General features: G+C 41.7%; 2 protein-coding genes across 3 annotated transcripts in view; both read right to left on the bottom strand.

Annotated features, from left to right (window-relative positions):
* Positions 1-19,564, bottom strand: part of LOC147999061 (uncharacterized) — a 59,118-nt gene that overhangs the window by 18,107 nt on the left and 21,447 nt on the right. The gene's annotated exons all lie outside the window — the stretch shown is intronic.
* Positions 7,631-19,564, bottom strand: part of LOC147999059 (disks large homolog 5-like) — an 80,176-nt gene continuing 68,242 nt past the window's right edge. The window contains exons 2-6 of one of the 2 annotated variants that reach the window (XM_087595989.1): positions 10,967-11,126; positions 9,656-9,799; positions 8,858-9,024; positions 8,030-8,135; positions 7,631-7,906 (exon numbers count right to left, since the gene is read on the bottom strand). In XM_087595989.1, the coding sequence (XP_087452115.1) occupies positions 8,979-9,024; positions 9,656-9,799; positions 10,967-11,126 (350 nt within the window). In that variant the 3' untranslated portion in view covers positions 7,631-7,906; positions 8,030-8,135; positions 8,858-8,978. Of the gene's footprint in view, positions 7,907-8,029; positions 9,025-9,655; positions 9,800-10,966; positions 11,127-12,152; positions 12,355-19,564 lie in introns of those variants that run through there. The other variant, XM_087595991.1, reaches the window with a different exon arrangement.

The following is a 19,564-nucleotide window of genomic DNA, read 5'->3' as shown; positions in this document are numbered from 1 at the left end:
GAGACAGCAAGAGTAAACTCCATGGTTCCCTGACAAGGGTTCCAGGGATTCTGATATCTGGGTCAAAGTGAAAGTTAAGGTGAAAAAGGCTGTCAGGCAGGGCAAAATGATTCCAATTTCTGGTCTCTTTGGGCTGTAATTTTTACTGTGTTCAAGGCCATGAATGCAGACAGGGTAATAACGAATACAGAACAAGAAGCTAGAGCTTCCTTAAGACAAAACGAAAGTAAAAGTTTTGCCCTCTGCACCACTGCCTGAAGCAGGTTTTTCTATGTCGTTTCCCGAGGATGGCATGCTGACCATTAGATTCACAGGATGATGATGACGAATTCACCTGCTTTTTCTTTTCCTATCATTAGGCCAGCATCGATTCAAGGTGTGGCCCAACCGACTTATTATAAAGGATGATACTGGTTGGTTGAAAAAGGTAGTAGCTTTCTATGAACCATATATTAAGTTTTTATGTATATTAAAATTAACATTGGAAAGAACAGTGGTAGGAGAGGAAGCTGGAGGACAACTGCTGCAAATGCTTGCTTTTGAAAATGCTAATGAGGAGTACAGGAGAGCATTATTACCTATAAAGGAGACGGGGGATATTAATGCTTATATGAAGGCATGCAAGGGTATCTTTTCTGAAAATGGAAAGATGCATATTTGGCACGTATTGATCCAGATAGAGTTATTAAATTATATGTTTAAATACTCTTGAATATCCTACAGGCACTTTCACTCAGGATGAGTTGCCTTTAGAGTGGGTTTATATTAAATAAAACTTTAAACAAACATTAACAAATTATGAGGAACAAATTTCTTTATATTCAGCAAGGCATACAAAGACCTGTTACTCTGTGGGGATATGATTGTGCTGCTCTTGTTCTCCCATTAAGCAAAGATAAAGTGGAATATTTAATGCAGATGTCTGAGGTTTTTCAATTAGCCATGATTTCTTACACTGGAAATATTGAATTTCATCCTCCCCATAGTAAATTGTGGGATTGCTTTAAAAAACAAAAAAAAATTGATAAATACACTAATTTCTGTTGATCCATTACCATCACACTTTACTGTGTTTACAGATGGCTCTAAGACCAAGATGGCTTATTGGACCAAAGATTAATTTTGGGGACAAGAATCTTCTTTTGGGTCAGTACAACAAAATGAATTATTAGCGGTAATTAATGTATTCCAGGATTTTACTCATGATGTAAAAATATTATAGCTGAGTCCGCTTATGTTGTAGGAGTAGTACAGAATATTGCGACTGCTGTTGTTTCTACATCTAAGCCTATATTAAATGTTATTCTCACATATTAAAGGACTATTGTTATTATGAAACTCTAGAATATTCATTACACATACTAGATCACATTCAAAACTTCCAGAATCTTTAACACTTGGCAATCATATGGTAGATCAATTAGTGGCATTTGCTACCCCAGAAGAACACAGTCATAATCATGCCAATACAGGATATTTACATATTAAATATAAGCTTCCCTATTCTCAAGCCAAACGAATTATTGCTAATTGTCCTATGTGTCAGTCTTCATGTATAAAATGTGTTCCATCTCAAATTAATCCCAGAAGGATGCAACTTAATACATCGTGTCAGATCGATATAACCCATATTTCTTAGTTTGGTCGCCTTTCACATATAGATGTAAGCATAGATAATTTTTCAAAATTTGTGTGGGCTACACCATTGCCAGGAGTACGCACTGCTCATGTTATACAGCATCTATTGGAAACTTTTGCTGTTATGGGACTGCCTTCTAAAATTAAAATTGATAATGGACCAACATATATTTCTTATCAATATAAACAATTTTGTCAACGATATCATATTGTACATATTACTGGTATAGAACACAATACACAAGGACAAGCTTTTGTTGAAAGAATTCACCATACCCTGAAATGACAAATTATAAAATTAAAAAGGGGGGAAAGAGATGGCCTTATGCAACCTGAATGGAGTTTGCAGACCAGTCCCAGAGCTCTATTGGCACAAGCATTATACGTTAATAATTTTCTTAATTTACCACAAGGTGAAGTTATATCAAGAGCAGATAGACACTTTGTTGAACTTCCCCCCAGAAGGCATGGAACAGACAGTATGGATAAAAATTGCCCGGGATGCTGAATGGCAGGAAGGGACATCATTGTATATAGGGGAGAGGGTTTTGTCTCATTACAGGATGGGAGACTATTCTGGTTACCCGGGAGATGGATCCAAGCACAGAATAATAAGAACTGCTCCCTACCCTCAAAGGAATCCAGTTAAACCAGCTACATTTTCTCCTGATGGATGTTCTCAGGAGATGAGGAGGTGTCCTCCATTACTGAGGCCCTGGCTTCTCTTAGTGTCCACAAACAACAATGGATAAGGATCCGTGCAGTGACAACCCTATTACCTATGTGGGGTCAGGTGAAGCGATTAAGCACTGAAAGGAATAATTTTGTCTCCTTCAGGAAAGTCCTTTACTGCTGAGCACTTATTCTTAGCAATGTGTGTTTTACTCATGGTTTCTTCTGCTGCGGCCAATGCCAGTTATCGGGCTTATATTGCTTATCATGATGAAATCCTACTACTTTTCTGTTAGTAAATATATGGATAATGACACAGAACATGACTGGAAGTTAATTCAAGCCTATTTAGAAGGTAATGAAAGTGCTTCAAAAGTAATTAATACCTTGAAATATGATGTTCGAATGTCTTTCGGTAAACAGCTAGAAGATACTACCCCTATGGAAATAGCTAAATTATTGGCTGATCAATTGACAGGATTAGATCCCAAGGCTTGGCTTCAAAGGATTTTCCATAGCATGGGAGGAGCTAGTTTTGCCATAATCTTATGTACATTATGTATTATGTTGCTTTATTTTTACCTGACTAAACCACTACAAGGAACGTTAGCTATGTTATGTAAAGTGTTACTTTAAAACAAAGAAAAAAGAAGGAATTGTTAAGACATAGAGATGCAGCTCCCAGGCAGGGTCAAGAAAGGCCTGGTGACAGATTCAAGTAGGGGCTGGAATGCCGCCCTGGAGAATAAAATGTTTTTCTCACTTGGCCTTAAATTATGTTCTGCTGTGTCCCGTTTCTGTGGAAGTGGTTCTAAATCTCTCTTGGTAATGGTGAGTATATTTTGATTATAATAAGAGAGGTGATTTGTTATATGAATATTTTTAGAAGAAGCTTTTGTTTATTCGTCTTTCTTTGTTTAATCTTCCCTCATTGTTCCTGGTATCCTGGGAATAATGATCTTATGGTATCTTGACATAATGAAAATTGTAGTAATGCATATTCTTAGCTTAATAAGGATTAAGAAAGCTTGCAACTGCGTACAGTTTCTTCTGCCTTTGCTCTGCACCCCCTGTGTCCTGGGGTATGCGACCATACCCAGGGCCCCAACTCACTAGACATTGACAATGGGTCACCCCACAAAACACAGAAGCATCTACCTTAGTCAAAAATGGACATTTTATTGAATGCATACACTAACACTGATTGATCATATCCATAGCTAAGATACTAGGGGCAGATCCGTGGCCCAAAATACATTCCTCTAAACCTATAAAGTGAAAGAAAGAAAGAAAGAAAGAAAGAAAGAAAGAAAGAAAGAAAGAAAGGAAGAAGAAAAAACACAAAAAACTTAAGCTTCTCATAGGAACTTCGCAGGAAGTGTTGTCTGGCGGTCAGTTCTGATTAGGCCATTTTTGATGAAACAGTGCACAGTGACCCTTAATGTGATGGGCCCTATATAAAGCTTTTTGCAATATTGGAATTTTAACAAACCTCATCCAGAACATACAGCAGAGGCAAGGATGTGATCACCATGTCCTTGCTCTCTATCAGGTTATTTTTCTGTGTCCTTGATTGTCAGGCATAGACAGCAACAATCTGAAATAGCTGGTAGACATGGAACAAAGTGGCTAAAACTATAGTTGTGGGTTGCACACCTCAACTGTCAATGGCTAATGCTGTCCTCAGAGACCTCGGAGGCCCCTCTTGTAAGACTGTCTATTGGAAATGGAAGGACTGACTTCAAAGTGAACCGGGCCAGCCAGGGAGAGGGCAACATGGGTACGTGAGACCCTGTCTAAAACCAGCACAAAAACCAACCCTTCATTCAAAGCATCATCTATTAATTCTTTATTATTTACCACTTTCTCCCTACCAGCCTTTCAGTCTGGAATGGTAGAAAAGGACAGGGAATGTTCCTTCTATTCTAAGGACCTTGATCTCTCTTTACTTAGGTGCACATTAAGAACACATGCAATTGGATATCACCATCTGAACAACTTAGTATCATCTACTCAGTATATCTAGCCTAATACTGTTGTATGACAATCTCAAGCTTCCCTGAGTTTCGCTGACCTAGCAAGAAGTATGAAGTACTGAGGCCACACCCCAGTGATCCTTTCAAGGGGTTAGAAGAAAGCCATGAGAGATGCTCCACTTCTTTGTCCTTAGATTAAATCACATTGACACAATGTGGGTGGACTATTTAACCAGACATGTTTCTCCCAACCCCACCTTTCTGAGTTCAGACCATGGCAGAATTCATGCCCCACCACCCTAGATATTGAGTTTAGTGATACGTAATTATTATTTAAACCTATGTATTAAATTTTGTCATTTTGTTAATTTTTGTGGTTTTCACAGTCTTCTTTGATTAACTTTCCTAGTTTTATTAATTTATCCCCTGTGTTCTCTGGTGTTTTGTCCTTCCTTTCAAACTAAAGTATTCCTTTTAGGATCCGCTACAGAGCTGTCTTACTGGTTACTCATATTGTGTTAAATTTATTTTTAGTGTGCATTAGTCAGCACAGTAGCTGTGAAGCTGCCTGACCTCCATGGACCAGATCTACTTTCCAAACAATAAGGCTCAACTCTTACAGGCTATGTAGCATCATGGCTGCTCTTTGTTCCCCTTGGACAGCCCTCAGGACCAGGCTCTCCTCTCCCTTAACCATGGCTGCTGTCCTCTTCCTCTCTCCTCTCCATCACACACGTTCTTCCTTTATTCTATGGCAGCTTCTTCTTCCTTCTTCCCTCCTCATGATCCTCTCTAGCAAAGCCCTCAAAGCTCACCTCCCCCATCTCTCTGCTGTGCAGCTGTTGGCTGTTGGCTTCATTATAATCACAGTTAACTGGGAGCAGGGTCAGTTATTTGGGGTTAACCAGTCTTGAGTTCTACAATTAGCATTAAAATACAAGCAGCATTAGGCCAATACACTACAGGGGTTTTGTTTGTTTGTTTGTTTGGTTTGGTTTAATTTTCATTTACCTTTTTACTTGTTATTTTATTTTTGGCTATTTTTTATTAAACGGTTATTTTATTTATTTACATTTCAACTGTTGTCCTGCTTTCCACACTCCCCTCATCAAACCTTACATCCCTTTTCTGCTCAGCTTTGCCTATGTGACAGTGCTTCCCCACCCACACATATCCATTCCCACCTCACACCTCTAGGATCTCCATTTGGTGGGCAACAGGCCTCACCTGAACCATAGAGCATCCTTGCATACACTTTGGCTGGCAGTTTGGCCTCTGGGAGCTTGGGGATTAGGGAAAGAAGATCTGTTCAGATATTAAAGCCAATGATTGCTGCATTCTCTTCTTTTTCTGGTTATAGGTGAAATTATGTTTGTGTGCTTCTCTTTTTTTAAATTATTGAGAGAAGATTAATTTCTTGGTTTTTCTTGGGTATAGTTTAGTTCATTGTCTTGGAGTTTTCCTCCTATTAGCCTCTGTTGTGCTTTCCTACAGAAAAGAATTGTTTAAATTTGGTTTTGTCATGAAATAACCTGGATCCTTCTTTTAAGGTGATTGAGGATTATGCTGGATATAGGAGCCTGTGTCTACATTACATCTGCCCAAGATTTTCTGACTTTTAGAATCTCTGTTGAGAAGTCTTGTGTAATTCAGATATGTCTGAATTTATTTGTTACTAGATATTTATACCTTACCCCTTTTAATGTTCTTTCTTGATCTGTGCATTTAGCGTCTTAATTATTATGTGAATGGAGGAATTTTTCTGGTACAATTAGTTTGATGTTCTGTAGGCTTGTTTTACCTTTATGGCCTTTTCTTTCTTTACCGTACGGAAGTTTGCTGCTATGATTTGTTGAAGGTGTTTACTGGATCTATGAACTAGAAATCTTAATTCTCTTCTCTATCTATTATCCTTAGGTTTCAACATTTAATTGTGTCCTGAAATTCATGGATGTTTTGGATTCAATAAACCATACATGTTTATCTGAGATGGGTGTTTTGTGCTTTGTGGGATGACCTCCTTGACCCCAGGCTGCATGAAGAATCTCAGCTGACAATGGGGACATAAATTATGAGTATGTGTAGCAAGACCCAGGCCTCTTCCAGGTTCTTAGATAGTAACTGAGAACCTCAAATACAGTAGTAATGTGATAGTGTGGTGTGAATCTAGTTACTATTCTCTATTTTGATATAGATGACTCTTTTTGTGTCATGGTCAGCTTATAATGACTAGAAGACCTAAGCTTGAGAATGACAAAAGACTACCTTGCTTCTCTAACAGCTGAGCTTTTAAAAGCCCTGGTGTGACAGCAACTGTTGGTGGACACTCTGGATTATTCCTTCTGTACTTTAACTCTCTGTGTCACTTCCACCATCAGTAAGTTAGTTCAATTCCATAAATTGGAAATCCATCACCTGGAAGAAATACTTTTTTTTTAAAGATTTATTTATTTATTTATTTATTTATTTATTTATTTATTTATTTATAGTATACAAGTACACCGTGACTGTCTTCAGACAGACCAGAAGAGGGCATCATATCTCATTACAGATGGTTGTGAGCCACCATGTGGTTGCTGGGATTTGAACTCAGGACCTCTGGAAGAGCTGTCAGTGCTCTTAACCACTAAGCCAACTCTTTAGCCCAAGAAATACTTTCTGAATATGATCTGAGATTGGCCATGGAAAAAGGGTAGCTTGAATTGTCCCACCTAGGTTCTGGGCCTGCACAGGCCTGCTCTCCAAAAGAAACCTGTGTTCACAGCTGTTGGCTGGCTAAGAACAATTTCACGAGACGTGATACACAGCCCTCGGACTTCTGCTTCAGTCATCTGCACAATTTCTCCCAGACGATATCCTCATACCGCCAGCAGGCGGGTGATGAAGCTGTCCAGAACACCAGAGCTCTGTAGGGATGCCTGGCAACCTAACACGTTGAGCAGGCAAGCTCAGTAAGTTCCCTGTGAACACACATCTCCTGAGATCTCTCTATTTAATCATAGGTGATCTTGTCCACCTAATACAGCACCTCATGTGGAATAACAAAAGCCACCTGCAGGAGCTGTGGTGATGACTCACAGGTTAGAGCATCTGCTGCTCTCTCAGAAGAACCACATGCCCCTAACAATTGGGTAAAGTATGTCAGTGATTACATCATAAAGTGTTTGTTGGAGACACAGCCACATTATCCACACAAAAAACACTATCACACTGGGTACCCCTTAGTGAGTTTGAATTCACTTATTAGCCCAGGCTCCATGGAACATGCAGAGATCCATCTCTAGCTGTCAGTTCTAGGTCCACAGAACCCTTGAGTAAGAATGATGGTCTTAAGAGTCAAGAGATAGAATTCAATTTTTATTCATAACAAATACTTTTTTATAACACAACAGGATTAAAATGAATAAAAATATTTAAAAATATTTGAAAGTGAAAAATTGTAACAAGAACACATAAATATGAAACAACAAAAAGAAAACTTCAATTAAAATCATAACAAAAAAATTTCTAAACATAAGCATATTCTTAACGAACATGTAGAAGCACAGACGTATTGCTGTTTCTCCTCTAGCACACATAATGAAAGGCGGTCCCCCAAGCTGTCTCTCAAGTTGTGTTTTCTGAAGAAGAAAGTGAGTAAGACCTCAATCAGTCAGGCTGGCTTAGTGTTATATAAATTTAGGGTCTCTAAGAAATGACAAATTAACTCTGAGGAAGAATATTCATCCAAAAAATATTGTTACCATTCAGGATGTTTGTCATCAGGGACTCCTGAGAAAGCAACTCATTCTTCAGGAAGCTCTCTTACTGGGGTGTGTCCAATTCCAGCTCTCTTGCACTTTCTGAGACCTGGGAGAGGAACACAGTTTTTAAGACACTGATTTGGTGGGGAAATGCTAGCCAGCTGTCAGAATGCTGCCTTCTACCACCTCAGTTCTATTGGACAGTCGACAAGGACCTTTTAACTGATATCATTGTTGCTAACTCTGCAGGTAGGGCAAAATCCCCGGCAAGCCTAACTGTAATGTGGGCTGCCAATATGGGACCCAGACTTATACCAGTGCAAACCAAGAACAGGGCAATGGGAAGTGACCTCATTGAGTTGCCGGAAGAATGGAGATGTCCATATGTCACCAAGGTTAAAGCCAATGACAAGTACTAATTTGACATTTGCACTTGGTTCTTATCCTGGAAAGGTGCTTCCTACACAAGAAGTCACATTAACACAGAGTGTCATTTGTCAAAGAACCACGAACTTGTTCAAAACTCTGCATAGGATCCAATCTATCACATGGATATGCAATAATGAGGTATGTTATTCATCTGTCACCATTTCTAGACTGCAGCTTCAAAAAGATCAGCAAAATATACTTGCAATATAATTCCATTTCTGAAAAGTGTTTAACTTCCCAGAATACTTGTGCATAGACAGAGCAATGAACAATGCCATTACATGAGGTGGTTGGCTGGTTGTGAGTGTAAATTAGAAAGGAGGTAGGAGAGAGCACAGATGTATCAAATTGGCAAATTTTATCAGATATTGTTAAGCTAACACAGCTGCTCGTCCCTACCAGATGATGCTGGGTCTGGACGTTGCTGGTCTTTATCTTTCTTGTTGAAGTCAACCAAATATTTCTGGTTCAGTGCACAATCAAGATGTCCCTCCTTGCTCCCCTGCTTCCGTGGGACCAACTACTTCTTGCATGTGTTCTCCATCAGGAGCTGGCTGAGCAGGTTTCTGGAAATACAGTCTGCATAGTAAGATCATGCTGCCCCTTTCTCCCATTCCTACTCCCAAGTCCCACTAACTCTACCAGGTCCCAGATACCCATGAAGACTTAATAAAATACATCTTGATACACATAATGCTGCTGCACAAACCACAAAGAGTTAATTCAGGGAAGAATAAATTCTGTGCTTGGCCCGAGCACCAATTAGTGTCCACATCTCTCAAAAAGAACACAGATCTACATCTATCCATTAAAGCCCAATGCATGGGGGCAACATCAATTAGTAGTGGGCCAACACCCTCAAAAGAGGTCAGTAGTACCAAGAGAAGGTCATGCTAACCATGTGGTCCACGCACTGAGTGTTGTAAAACCTGGTGTGACCCTAGAGTTCCAGGTCAGCCTAATAACCTGCTGACTTCAATCAGTGCTGTTCTATCTAGAGCCTTCTGCAGATGCCTAGACAATCCTGGGATGAGGAACACTCTTTTATGGAACTGAAAACTGAGTCCTAATAACCCTGGCACACTGATGTGTAAACAGCACAAGAGATAGAATCATAGCTGAAGACTGTCTAATCCAGAACAAAGAAAGTCAGAAATGACCATTCCACAAGTGATAGCCTTTCTGACCAGGACTTACCTAGAGAAGGTCATCTCCTTCTTCAGCTTCTGGCTGTTCTCATGGATCTCAGTGTTCTCCATCTCTAAGTTGTGCAGAATTGACATGACCGCCTCCTCCATTCTCTCCAGGCCTTCATAATATGGATTTGGCCTGAAGTGTGGCCTGGCCCCAAATGATAGAATACAATGAACATCAGCATTTAGGAATATATGAACTCAGGGTGGGTCCTGTACTACCCCAGTCCTGGAAGGACACCTTCTGAATTGTACATATTGGGATCTTCTTCAGCTTCAGAAACCTGTTTTTCTGCGTCCAGGACACCAGAATCTCAGCATCCAGATGGAGGGCTCCCTGGCTCCCTTTGTTCAATCAAGAGGAAATCTGCAGTCAAGCCAGTTAAGCTATCAAGTGCCTAGGCCACACCTCTCCATGCTCCCCCACCCCAACACAGCCAGAAACCTGTGATTTCTTTTCTCCTGTTTTGATAACAGACCATATATCAAAACAAAATTATAATCTGCACAAAGAATAAAAATAAACAGACAAAAGTGGTCACATAGTCAAAGAACTGTGTTGTTGACAGTGGGGCTCCCAGAACAGAGCATTCACATCACCATGAAGGTGTTACAAGTAAATACTCAAGCCAAGACATAGACCACTAGATTCCTATGTGGAGGGAAATAAAAACATTTAAAAGTTGTCCATATGCATTTTGATGTATGCACACACAGACTCACAGACTAAGACACACCCAAAAAAAAGTGAAATGTAAACAGAGTCAGAGAAAGACAAATATGGAAACAGAGAGCACTGTGAGAACTAGGAGAAATGCATGCACCATTGCTGTCTCAGAGGGCAAGACACACAGACAATAACAAACAGGCCTGAGCCTGAGACCTTCTAGTCAAGCACTGAGATGAACAGTTTGGGACCAGGCCCCTCAGGCTGCTGCCTGGATCTTCCAGCACTCAGTCCCCTGCCTAGCAAGTACAGAGACTCCCCATAAACTGACTGCAATTCCAATCTTGCAAAGCCACCAGCTGTAAAGGGCTTTGCAAATGCACACTGGGCACTCACTCTCCCTGACTTTATTCCTCAATTGTTCATTCAGACTACAAGTTCTGTTTTTCAATAAATGGAAGCAGATGAGTCCAATTTCCATCTCAATCCTCAGGGTCAGGTTCTGAATCTCCTCTATATGGGAGGTGAGGTTTAGCACAGGGTGGTTAGGGAGGCACAGCTTTCTAGAACCCAAAACCTTAATAGGATAAGATGAAGGTGACCTTGCAGACCCAGGAATGAAACAAGAGCCTTTGGAGTGATTCATACCTGTAGTTCTTGGATCTCTCTGTCAGGAACCTCAGGCGATCTCTAAGGTCATTTCTCTCCTCGGTAATGAGCCGCAGCTCTTCAATCAGCCTCTCCTTTTCCTTCTTGGCCTGATTCTTACTTAGGGCAGTTTCAGGGGATGATGTTTCTCTCCCAGCGTCTGTAGGTAGAAGAACACAAGTGAACCTGCATGGGGAGAATGCATAGAGTGTACATAGACCACAGTTAGGCCTAAACAGGAGAACAAGCCTGGAACCCAGTGTCACTGCTAGGCGATTGGTCTATGCTTAAGAGGCCTCCTCAGTGGATCTCAGTTCTCGCACTACTCTATAGAGACCAAGAGATGTAAGCAGCCAGGTGTGCCCTATGCTGGACATCACGTGCTTACATGGACCATGGAGATGGCTTCTCCAGGAGTATTATCAGCTGAACAGGGTACAGCTTGGTTTCCTCACCCCTGTGGTTTCAGAACTCAGATGATAAATTCACCATCCTCATGACTTGAGTGATTGGAGACACTCAGATGTCCTACCCTGATACTCTAGGCCAACAACTTTGGTTTTAAAACGCATTTCCAGGGAGGACATGGTCAACAGACTTATCAATTCCCCTATTTGAAATACCCAATGCCCGAGAAGTACCCATAGGTTACAGGCTGAATCTTGTTCTACACGATCCAAATAGTTTTGGTATTGTAGAAACATGTTTGTAACGCACATCTCTAATATATAAAGCTAACAATGACCCTGCAATTAGAAGAAATCAGAGAAGGCCTAAGAACATAAGGTTATTGCCTGGAGCACAATTCTCCCCCTGTTCCTACAGTCAGATATCCACTGTATTTAAAGAAGCAAAGATAGTGTAGTACATTGCTGCCCTGTCTAAACTCAGAAAAGTTGGACTCTCCATGACTCCTCATGGTGTTATTATATCAATGTAACATACCAAATGAACTGAAAAGTAAAGGCCAGAAGTTCACAGTGTAATAGCATTGGCCTTACCATATCCTCCCAGTGGGGACAGAGAATCTAAAGTTCTGAAATCCTTGACTTTCAGGAATTGTGATATTCATGGAAATTCAATTCCTTTTCAGATGCTCCAGTTGCTGTGGCCCATTGCTAGAAAGGTCAGCTTAAGCCTGCAGACCCCCTGACAGGAAGCTCAAAATATACTGCCCAGAACTTACTACACATTCCCCAGAAGTGCTGTCTTTGTCCATCATTACTTTGAGATGAAAGGCCAGACTCCTTCACTCTAGTCTCTCCAGAATCGACGTTCCCCCTCCCAAAACGCTTGCGAAGAAGGGAAAACATGTCTTAGGTTGTAACCGCCAGACTCAGACTGAGACAAACTAGGGCACTGGTTGTCACTACAACACTGGTGACATCACAGAGGATGCCAGAACTCTCTAGGAGACAATAGAATGTCCAAGAAGGGACAGCAGATGTCATGGGGAGCAGACTTTGCCTCCTGCTAATGTTCTCCCTGTACTGAGCATAAGCAGAGGTGCCCTTTCCAGGAGACTTTCCTGGGGCAGAGCCAATGAGCATCTCCTGCTTCCAAAGCCAAATTTTCCTCAAGGCTTGATTATAAAAAACCTTAGTAATTCCTATGCATCTAAATGAATGTTTCCTTCCATATCTTGCCCAAAAATGTCTCATCCTAACTCAAATTGTCCTCATTCACCAATGTAAGCCATTAAAACTTCCTGAGATTTCACACCAGCTTGAATATGCAGTCAAAAGTTCTCCTGTCTCATTATGTACATGTGCTTTAAATCACATCAAGAAATAGACTGCATGGTAGGTTACAACATGGGTGTGTGTTAGGGGAACACTCATGAAGTCATGTGCTTAGCAATCGACAATTGCCAAAAAATTCCTTAGGAGAAAGAGTTGATGTCTTCAAAGTGCTAGGCTAAGTGTGGAGACCAGTTGGCAGAGTAAAGTGCAAATTGGAGCCACCAGTGAAGGGAACCTCATGCTGCTTGTGGGGTTCTCCTCTCTGCACCAATGTCGACAAAGGAGCACTGCTCACAAGCCTGAGTAACATATACCATGAGCTTCTGTCAGAAAAATAAAATAGTCAAGAGATATAGGGGGTGGACATAAACGTCTAAAATGAAGCTATAAACATCATTAAATGGATAGAGTAAGGTCCCAGCACCTGTACACTGGGAAATGGCCACCACACCAAAAACAAAAGCATCTATCATAGTAAAAAATGAATACTGTATAGAATTCACACATTAACACTGATTGATCACATTGGTAGTTCAAATTTTTGGGGCAAATTCATGGCCCTAACTATCTTTCTCTCAACTTATATAGCAAAAAATAAGAAAGAAAGAGAAAAAAAAGTCAAAGCAAAAAGCTCAAGCTTCTCATAAGACGACTGCAGGAAGTATTATATGGTAGTCAGGTGTGATTAGACTATTTTAGATAGAACAGTGCACAGTGACCCTTAATGTGATGGGCCCTATATAAAGCTTTTTTCAATATTGGAATGTTAACAAACCTCATCCAGAACGTACAGAAGAGACAAGGATGTGATCACCATGTCCTTGCTCTCTATCTGGTTATTTTTCTGCGTCCTTGATTTCAGACATAGAACAGCAACAATCTGAAATAGCTGGTAGACATGGAAAAAGGTGGCTAAAACTATAGTTGTGGGTTGCACACCTCAACTGTCAAAGGCTAATGCTGTCTTCACAGTCCTTGGAGGCCACTCTTGTAAGCCTATTCATTGGAAAGTGGAAGGAGGTTCATCTGAGCTCAAAGTGAACCTGGCCAGCCATGTAGAGGGCAACATGGGATACTTGAGACCCTGTCTAAAACCAGCACAGAAACCCACCCTTCATTCAAAGCATCATCTGTGAATTCTTGATTATTTACCATTCTCTCCCTACCAGTCTTTCAGTCTGGAATGATAGAAAAGAACTGGAAATGATCTTCCTATTCTCAGGACATTAATCTCTCTTTCCTTAGGTGCACATTAAGAACCCATGCAAATGGGTATGACCATCTGAACAACTTAGTATCATCTACTCAGTATATCTAGCCTAATACTGTGCCTATGGCAATCTCAAGCTTCCCTGAGTGTTGCTGACCCAGCAAGAAGTATGAAGTACTGAGGTCACACCCCAGTGATCCTTTCAAGGGTTTAGAAGAAAGCCATCAGAGAAACTCCACTTCTTTGTCCTTAGATTAAATCACATTGACACAATGTGAACCTGGTGGACTATTTAACCAGACATCTTTCTCCTAACCCCAACTTTCTGAGTTCAGTCCATGGGAACCTGCATGGGGAGAATGCATTGAGTGTACATAGACCACAGTGAGGCCTAAACAGGAGAACAAGCCTGGAACCCAGTGTCACTGCAAGGAATTTGGTCTTTGCTTAAGAGACCTCCTCAGGGGGTTGGGGATTTAGCACTTGCCTAGGAAGTGCAAGGCCCTGGGCAAGGCCCTGGGTTCAGTCCCCAGCTCCAGAAAAAAAAGAACCAAAGAGAGAGAGAGAGAGAGAGAGAGAGAGAGAGAGAGAGAGAGAGACCTCCTCAGTGGATCTCAGTTCTCCCACTACTCTATAGAGACCAAGAGATGTAAGCAGCCAGGTGTTCCCTATGCCTGCCAACACACGCAATAAATGCAGTAAATTTTAATTTCTGTTCAATTGTTCAGTAACTTACTTACACTTGCATATGCTTTGGAAGTGGTGGGGCTTCATGATCAGCATTGCATTTAATAATACATAACCAATCATCCCTCCTAGAATGACTCTGTATATAAAGAAAATTTATTAGAATGGCTTATAGGCTGTGGCACAGCTAATTCAACAAGGAATGGAAGGTCTAAAACGCAGTAGTTGCCCCTGTTGAAGCCAATCCCCCAGCATAGCTGTAGCCATTTTGTTCCATGCCTGCCAGATAGTTCATATTCTTGCTGTAATATGTCTGCCTGTCATGATTGTCTGAAAATAATTTAACTCAGAGCAGGGTCAGGAATGATCACATAACTTGTGTATGTTTTTTTTTTTATTGGTTATTTTGTTTATTTGCATTTCAAATGTTAACCCCCTTTCCAGTTTCCCCTACAATAACCCTGCATTCCACCCCCTTCCCCAGCCTCCTCGAGGGTGTTCCCCCACCCACCCGTTCCCAAACCACTGGGAGGAAGTTGTTTATGTTGTGAGGTTTCTTAATCTTAAATTCCATAAGTATAAGCTTCATGTAGGACCAATAAAATTAAAGGTCAATATGAGGGCTGCAGTGATGGCTCCATGGTTAAGAGCACTGACTGCTCTTCCAGAGGTCCTGAGTTCAAATCCCAGCAACCACATGGTGGCTCACAACCATCTGTAATGAGACCTTATGCCCTCTTCTGGTGTGTCTGAAGACAGCTACAGTATACTTATATGTAAATAAATAAATCTTTAAACAGATAAAAAGTCAGTATGAACCTTTGTTGTCTAAAATGGCTTGAGTCTGGGCTGACAACCAGACAGCCCTTCCAGCACCTGCCTATGACCTCACAGTTTTAGACTTTATAAATTGACATAGAAAAATGTCCAGGGTCCTAGCCTGACAAATTCTCAGCTAGGTCTCTGATGATCAGTCTTAGGGTGGGCATTCAAAAAACCATCCCTCTCTAAGTGAGGTCAGAGTTTGTGTGGTTTATGGGGCAACTCCTGAACCCCAACAGTTTTGTCCATAAGCCTGGATATTTCAGCTGGTCTTCAGTACATGCAGGAATCCTGAAGAAGTAGGCAAATTAATAAAGCAAACTTCCTTCTTCCATGTCCTTGATATGAGCTGCCAGCAGAAGGTGTGGTCCAAACAACAACCTACAGATTGGGTAAAGATCATTACCAATCCTACAACAGACAGAGGGCTTATATCCAAAATATACACAGAACTCAAGAAGTTAGACCACAGGGAGACAAATAACCCTATTAAAAAATGGGTTTCAGAGCTAAACAAAGAATTCACAGCTGAGGAATGCCAAATGGCTGAGAAACACCTAAAGAAATGTTCAAAATCTTTAGTCATAAGGGAAATGCAAATCAAAACAACCCTTAGATTTCACCTCACACCAGTCAGAATGGCTAAGATCAAAAACACAGGTGACAGCAAATGCTGGCGAGGATGTAGAGAAAGAGGAACACTCCTCCATTGTTGGTGGGATTGCAGACTGGTACAACCATTCTGGAAATCAGTCTAGAGATTCCTCAGAAAATTGGACATTGAACTACCTGAGGACCCAGCTATACCTCTTTTGGGCATATACCCAAAAGATGCCCCAACATATAACAAAGACACGTGCTCCACTATGTTCATAGCAGCCTTATTTATAATAGCCAGAAGGTGGAAAGAACCCAGATGCCCTTCAAAAGAGGAATGGACAGAGAAAATGTGGTACATCTACACAATGGAATATTACTCAGTTATCAAAAACAATGACTTTATGAAATTCATAGGCAAATGGATGGAACTGGAAAATATCATCCTGAGTGAGGTAACCCAATCACAGAAACACACACATGGTATGCACTCACTGATAAGTGGATATTAGCCCAAATGCTCGAATTACCCTAGATGCACAGAACACATGAAACTCAAGAAGGAAGACCAAAACACTCATGCTTCACTCCTTCTTTAAACGGGGAACAAGAATACCCTTGGCAGGGAATAGGGAGGCAAAGTTTAGAACAGAGGAAGAAGGAACACCCATTCAGAGCCTGCCCCATATGTGGCCCATACATATACAGCCACCCAATTAGATAAGATGGATGAAGCAAAGAAGTGCAGGCTGACAGGAACCAGATGTAGATCTCTCCTGAGAGACACAGCCAGAATACAGCAAATACAAAGGCGAGTGCCATCATTAAACCACTGAACTGAGAAGGTACCCACGTTGAAGGAATCTTAGAAAGGACTGAAAGAGCTCAAGGGGGTTAAGACCGCATATGAACAACAATTCCAACCAACCAGAGCTTCCAGGGACTAAGCCACTACCCAAAGGCTGACCCTGGGCTCCAACTGCATATGTAGCAATGAATAGCCTAGTAAGAGCACCAGTGAAAGGGGAAGCCCTTGGTCCTGCCAAGACTGAACCCCTAGTGAACGTGATTGTTGAGGGGAGGGCGGTAATGGGGGGAGGATGGGGAGGGGAACACCCATACAGAAGGAGAGGGGGAGGTGTTGGGGTATGTTGGCCCGGAAATCGGGAAGGGGAATAACAATCGAAATGTAAATAAGAAATACTCAAGTTAATAAAGATAAAAAAAAATAAAGATGGTGTGGTCCAGATTAGAAGTGGGCCTTTCCATCTCAAAAGATCTGAATTAAAGATTTATCTCCTCATCTCAAAGATTTGGATCAGAAGTAGGTCTTCTTGCTTCAAATAATTTAATTAAGAAAAAAAATCCAATGGTGCTCATGCCTTTAGCCTCAGCATCCAGGAGGCAGAGGCAGGTGGATCTCTGAGTTCAAGGCCAGCCTGGACTACAAAATGAATTCCAGGACAGCCAGAGCTACACAGAGAAACCCTGTCTCAAAAAAAAACAAAGAAGAGGAGGAGGACTAAGAGGAGGGGGTTGAAGAGAGGAAAACAGAAAGAAGGAAGGAGACAGAGAGAGAGAGAGAGAGAGAGAGAGAGAGAGAGAGAGAGAGAGAGAGAGAGAGAGATAAATCCCCCTCACAGGGCATCAAGCCATTTGGCATTAGTTAATTCCAGGTACACTCAAGTTGACAACCAAGAACAGCAATCCCATTACCCGTGGTTGTGATCTCACCCTGGTAGGCTCCTGAGTAGGAGGCTGAAGCAGGAGAATTGCCATAAGTCTGATGCCAGCATGAACTACACACGTGTTCCAAGCCAAGCCAATCTCAGCTACAGTTTGAGATTCTGTCTGAAAAATATGAAAGAGAAAGAAAACATAATTTCCTAGAGCAGTGTTTCTCAACCTTCCTATGGCCTCAACCCTTTAGAACAGTTCCTCATGCTGTGGTGACCCCAACTACAAATTATTTTGTCGCTACTTCACAACTGTAAATTTGCTACTGTAATGAATCTTTATTGTAGTGTAAACTGTCTGATAGGAGACCCTGTGTGGGTCACGACCCCCAGGCTGAGGGCCTTTGCCCTAGAGGTGGTCTTGGCCTAGTTTATATAGTTCATATTATAATGGGCTCTCTCAGCGTTTGAAGGTCAAGTATATTCACTTGTAACATCAAAACTTAAAAATTCAGTTGAGCTGCTGGCTGGTACGGTCTGACATCCCCCAGAAGACCTTTGCCATTTTGTTCCATGCCTGCCAGCCATTTCATATTGTTGCTGTAACACGCCTGCTGTCACTGACGAGGAGAAGGGACTTGGCTCAAGGACATGCTGACCACACACCTTGTTTTGTTCTGAATGTTCTGTATGCGGTTTGCTAATCTAGGGAAATTCTACACCTGAAGGAGTGGTTCCCTGAATTGGACACAGGTGAAAGGCTAAGGCAGATGTGTGAAGGAACGTTTCACTGAAGCAGAGGCAGGTAAAAGGATGTTCTGCTAAAGCACGCATGTGAAAGGACACGTGATGAAAGGTTCTGCACTAAGGACACACATGCATTGGTCTGCCTTGCATTCTGTAGTTGAGCTGCATTTGTTGGGACTTCATAGAACCACAGCAAAAACCCTTCTGGTGGGCTGCTGTAGTTTCTCGCTGTTTCCTGGGGCTCGGGCTGATGGGCAGAGTGATGTCAGCTGAGACAAACACATGTGCTGACGCAGGACACACACTGAGGCCAGACCCATGGAGGACATGGGATATTGAGAGGGAGTTTGGATGGAGTTATGCTTTCGTATCTTGTTGGTCTGGGGTCTCTGCTGATCTCTGCTCGCCTGAGAGCTGCTCTTACTGACTGTGTAGCATCTTGACTGTTTTTGTTTCACTTGGACAGCCCTCAGGACCAGGCTCTCCTCTCCCTTAACCATGGCTGCTGTCCTCTTCCTCTCTCCTCTCCATCACACATGTTCTTCCTTTATTCTTTGGCAATTTCTTCTTCCTTCTTCCCTCCTCATGATCCTCTCTAGCAAAGCCCTCAAAGCTCCCCTCCCCCATCTCTCTGCTGTTGGCTGTTGGTGTTGGCTTCTTTATAATCACAGTTAACTGGGAGCAGGGTCAGTTATTTGGGGTTAACCAGTCTTGAGTTCAACAAATTAGCATTAAAATACAAGCAGCATTAGGCCAATCCACTACAGGGGCTTTTGTTTGTTTGTTTGGTTGGTTTGGTTTAATTTTCATTTACCTTTTTACTTGTTATTTTATTTTTGGCAATTTTTTATTAATCGGTTATTTTATTTATTTACATTTCAACTGTTGTCCTGCTTTCCACACGCCCCTCATCAAACCTTACATCCCATTTCTGCTCAGCTTTGCCTATGTGACAGTGCTCCTGCACCCACACATATCCACACATTTCCCCACCTCACACCTCTAGGATCTGCCTTTGGTGGGGCTACAGGCCTCACCTTGAACCATAGAGCATCCTTGCATACACTTTGGCTGGCAGTTTAGCCCCTGGGAGCTTGGGGATTAGGGAAAGAGGATC

Source organism: Rattus norvegicus, chromosome 19 (assembly GCF_021556685.1).
Source record: "Rattus norvegicus strain SHRSP/BbbUtx chromosome 19, alternate assembly SHRSP_T2T, whole genome shotgun sequence".
Classification (NCBI taxonomy): domain Eukaryota; kingdom Metazoa; phylum Chordata; class Mammalia; order Rodentia; family Muridae; genus Rattus; species Rattus norvegicus.
Note: the sequence above shows the minus strand (reverse complement) of the source record. Positions and strands in the feature narration are given on the sequence as shown.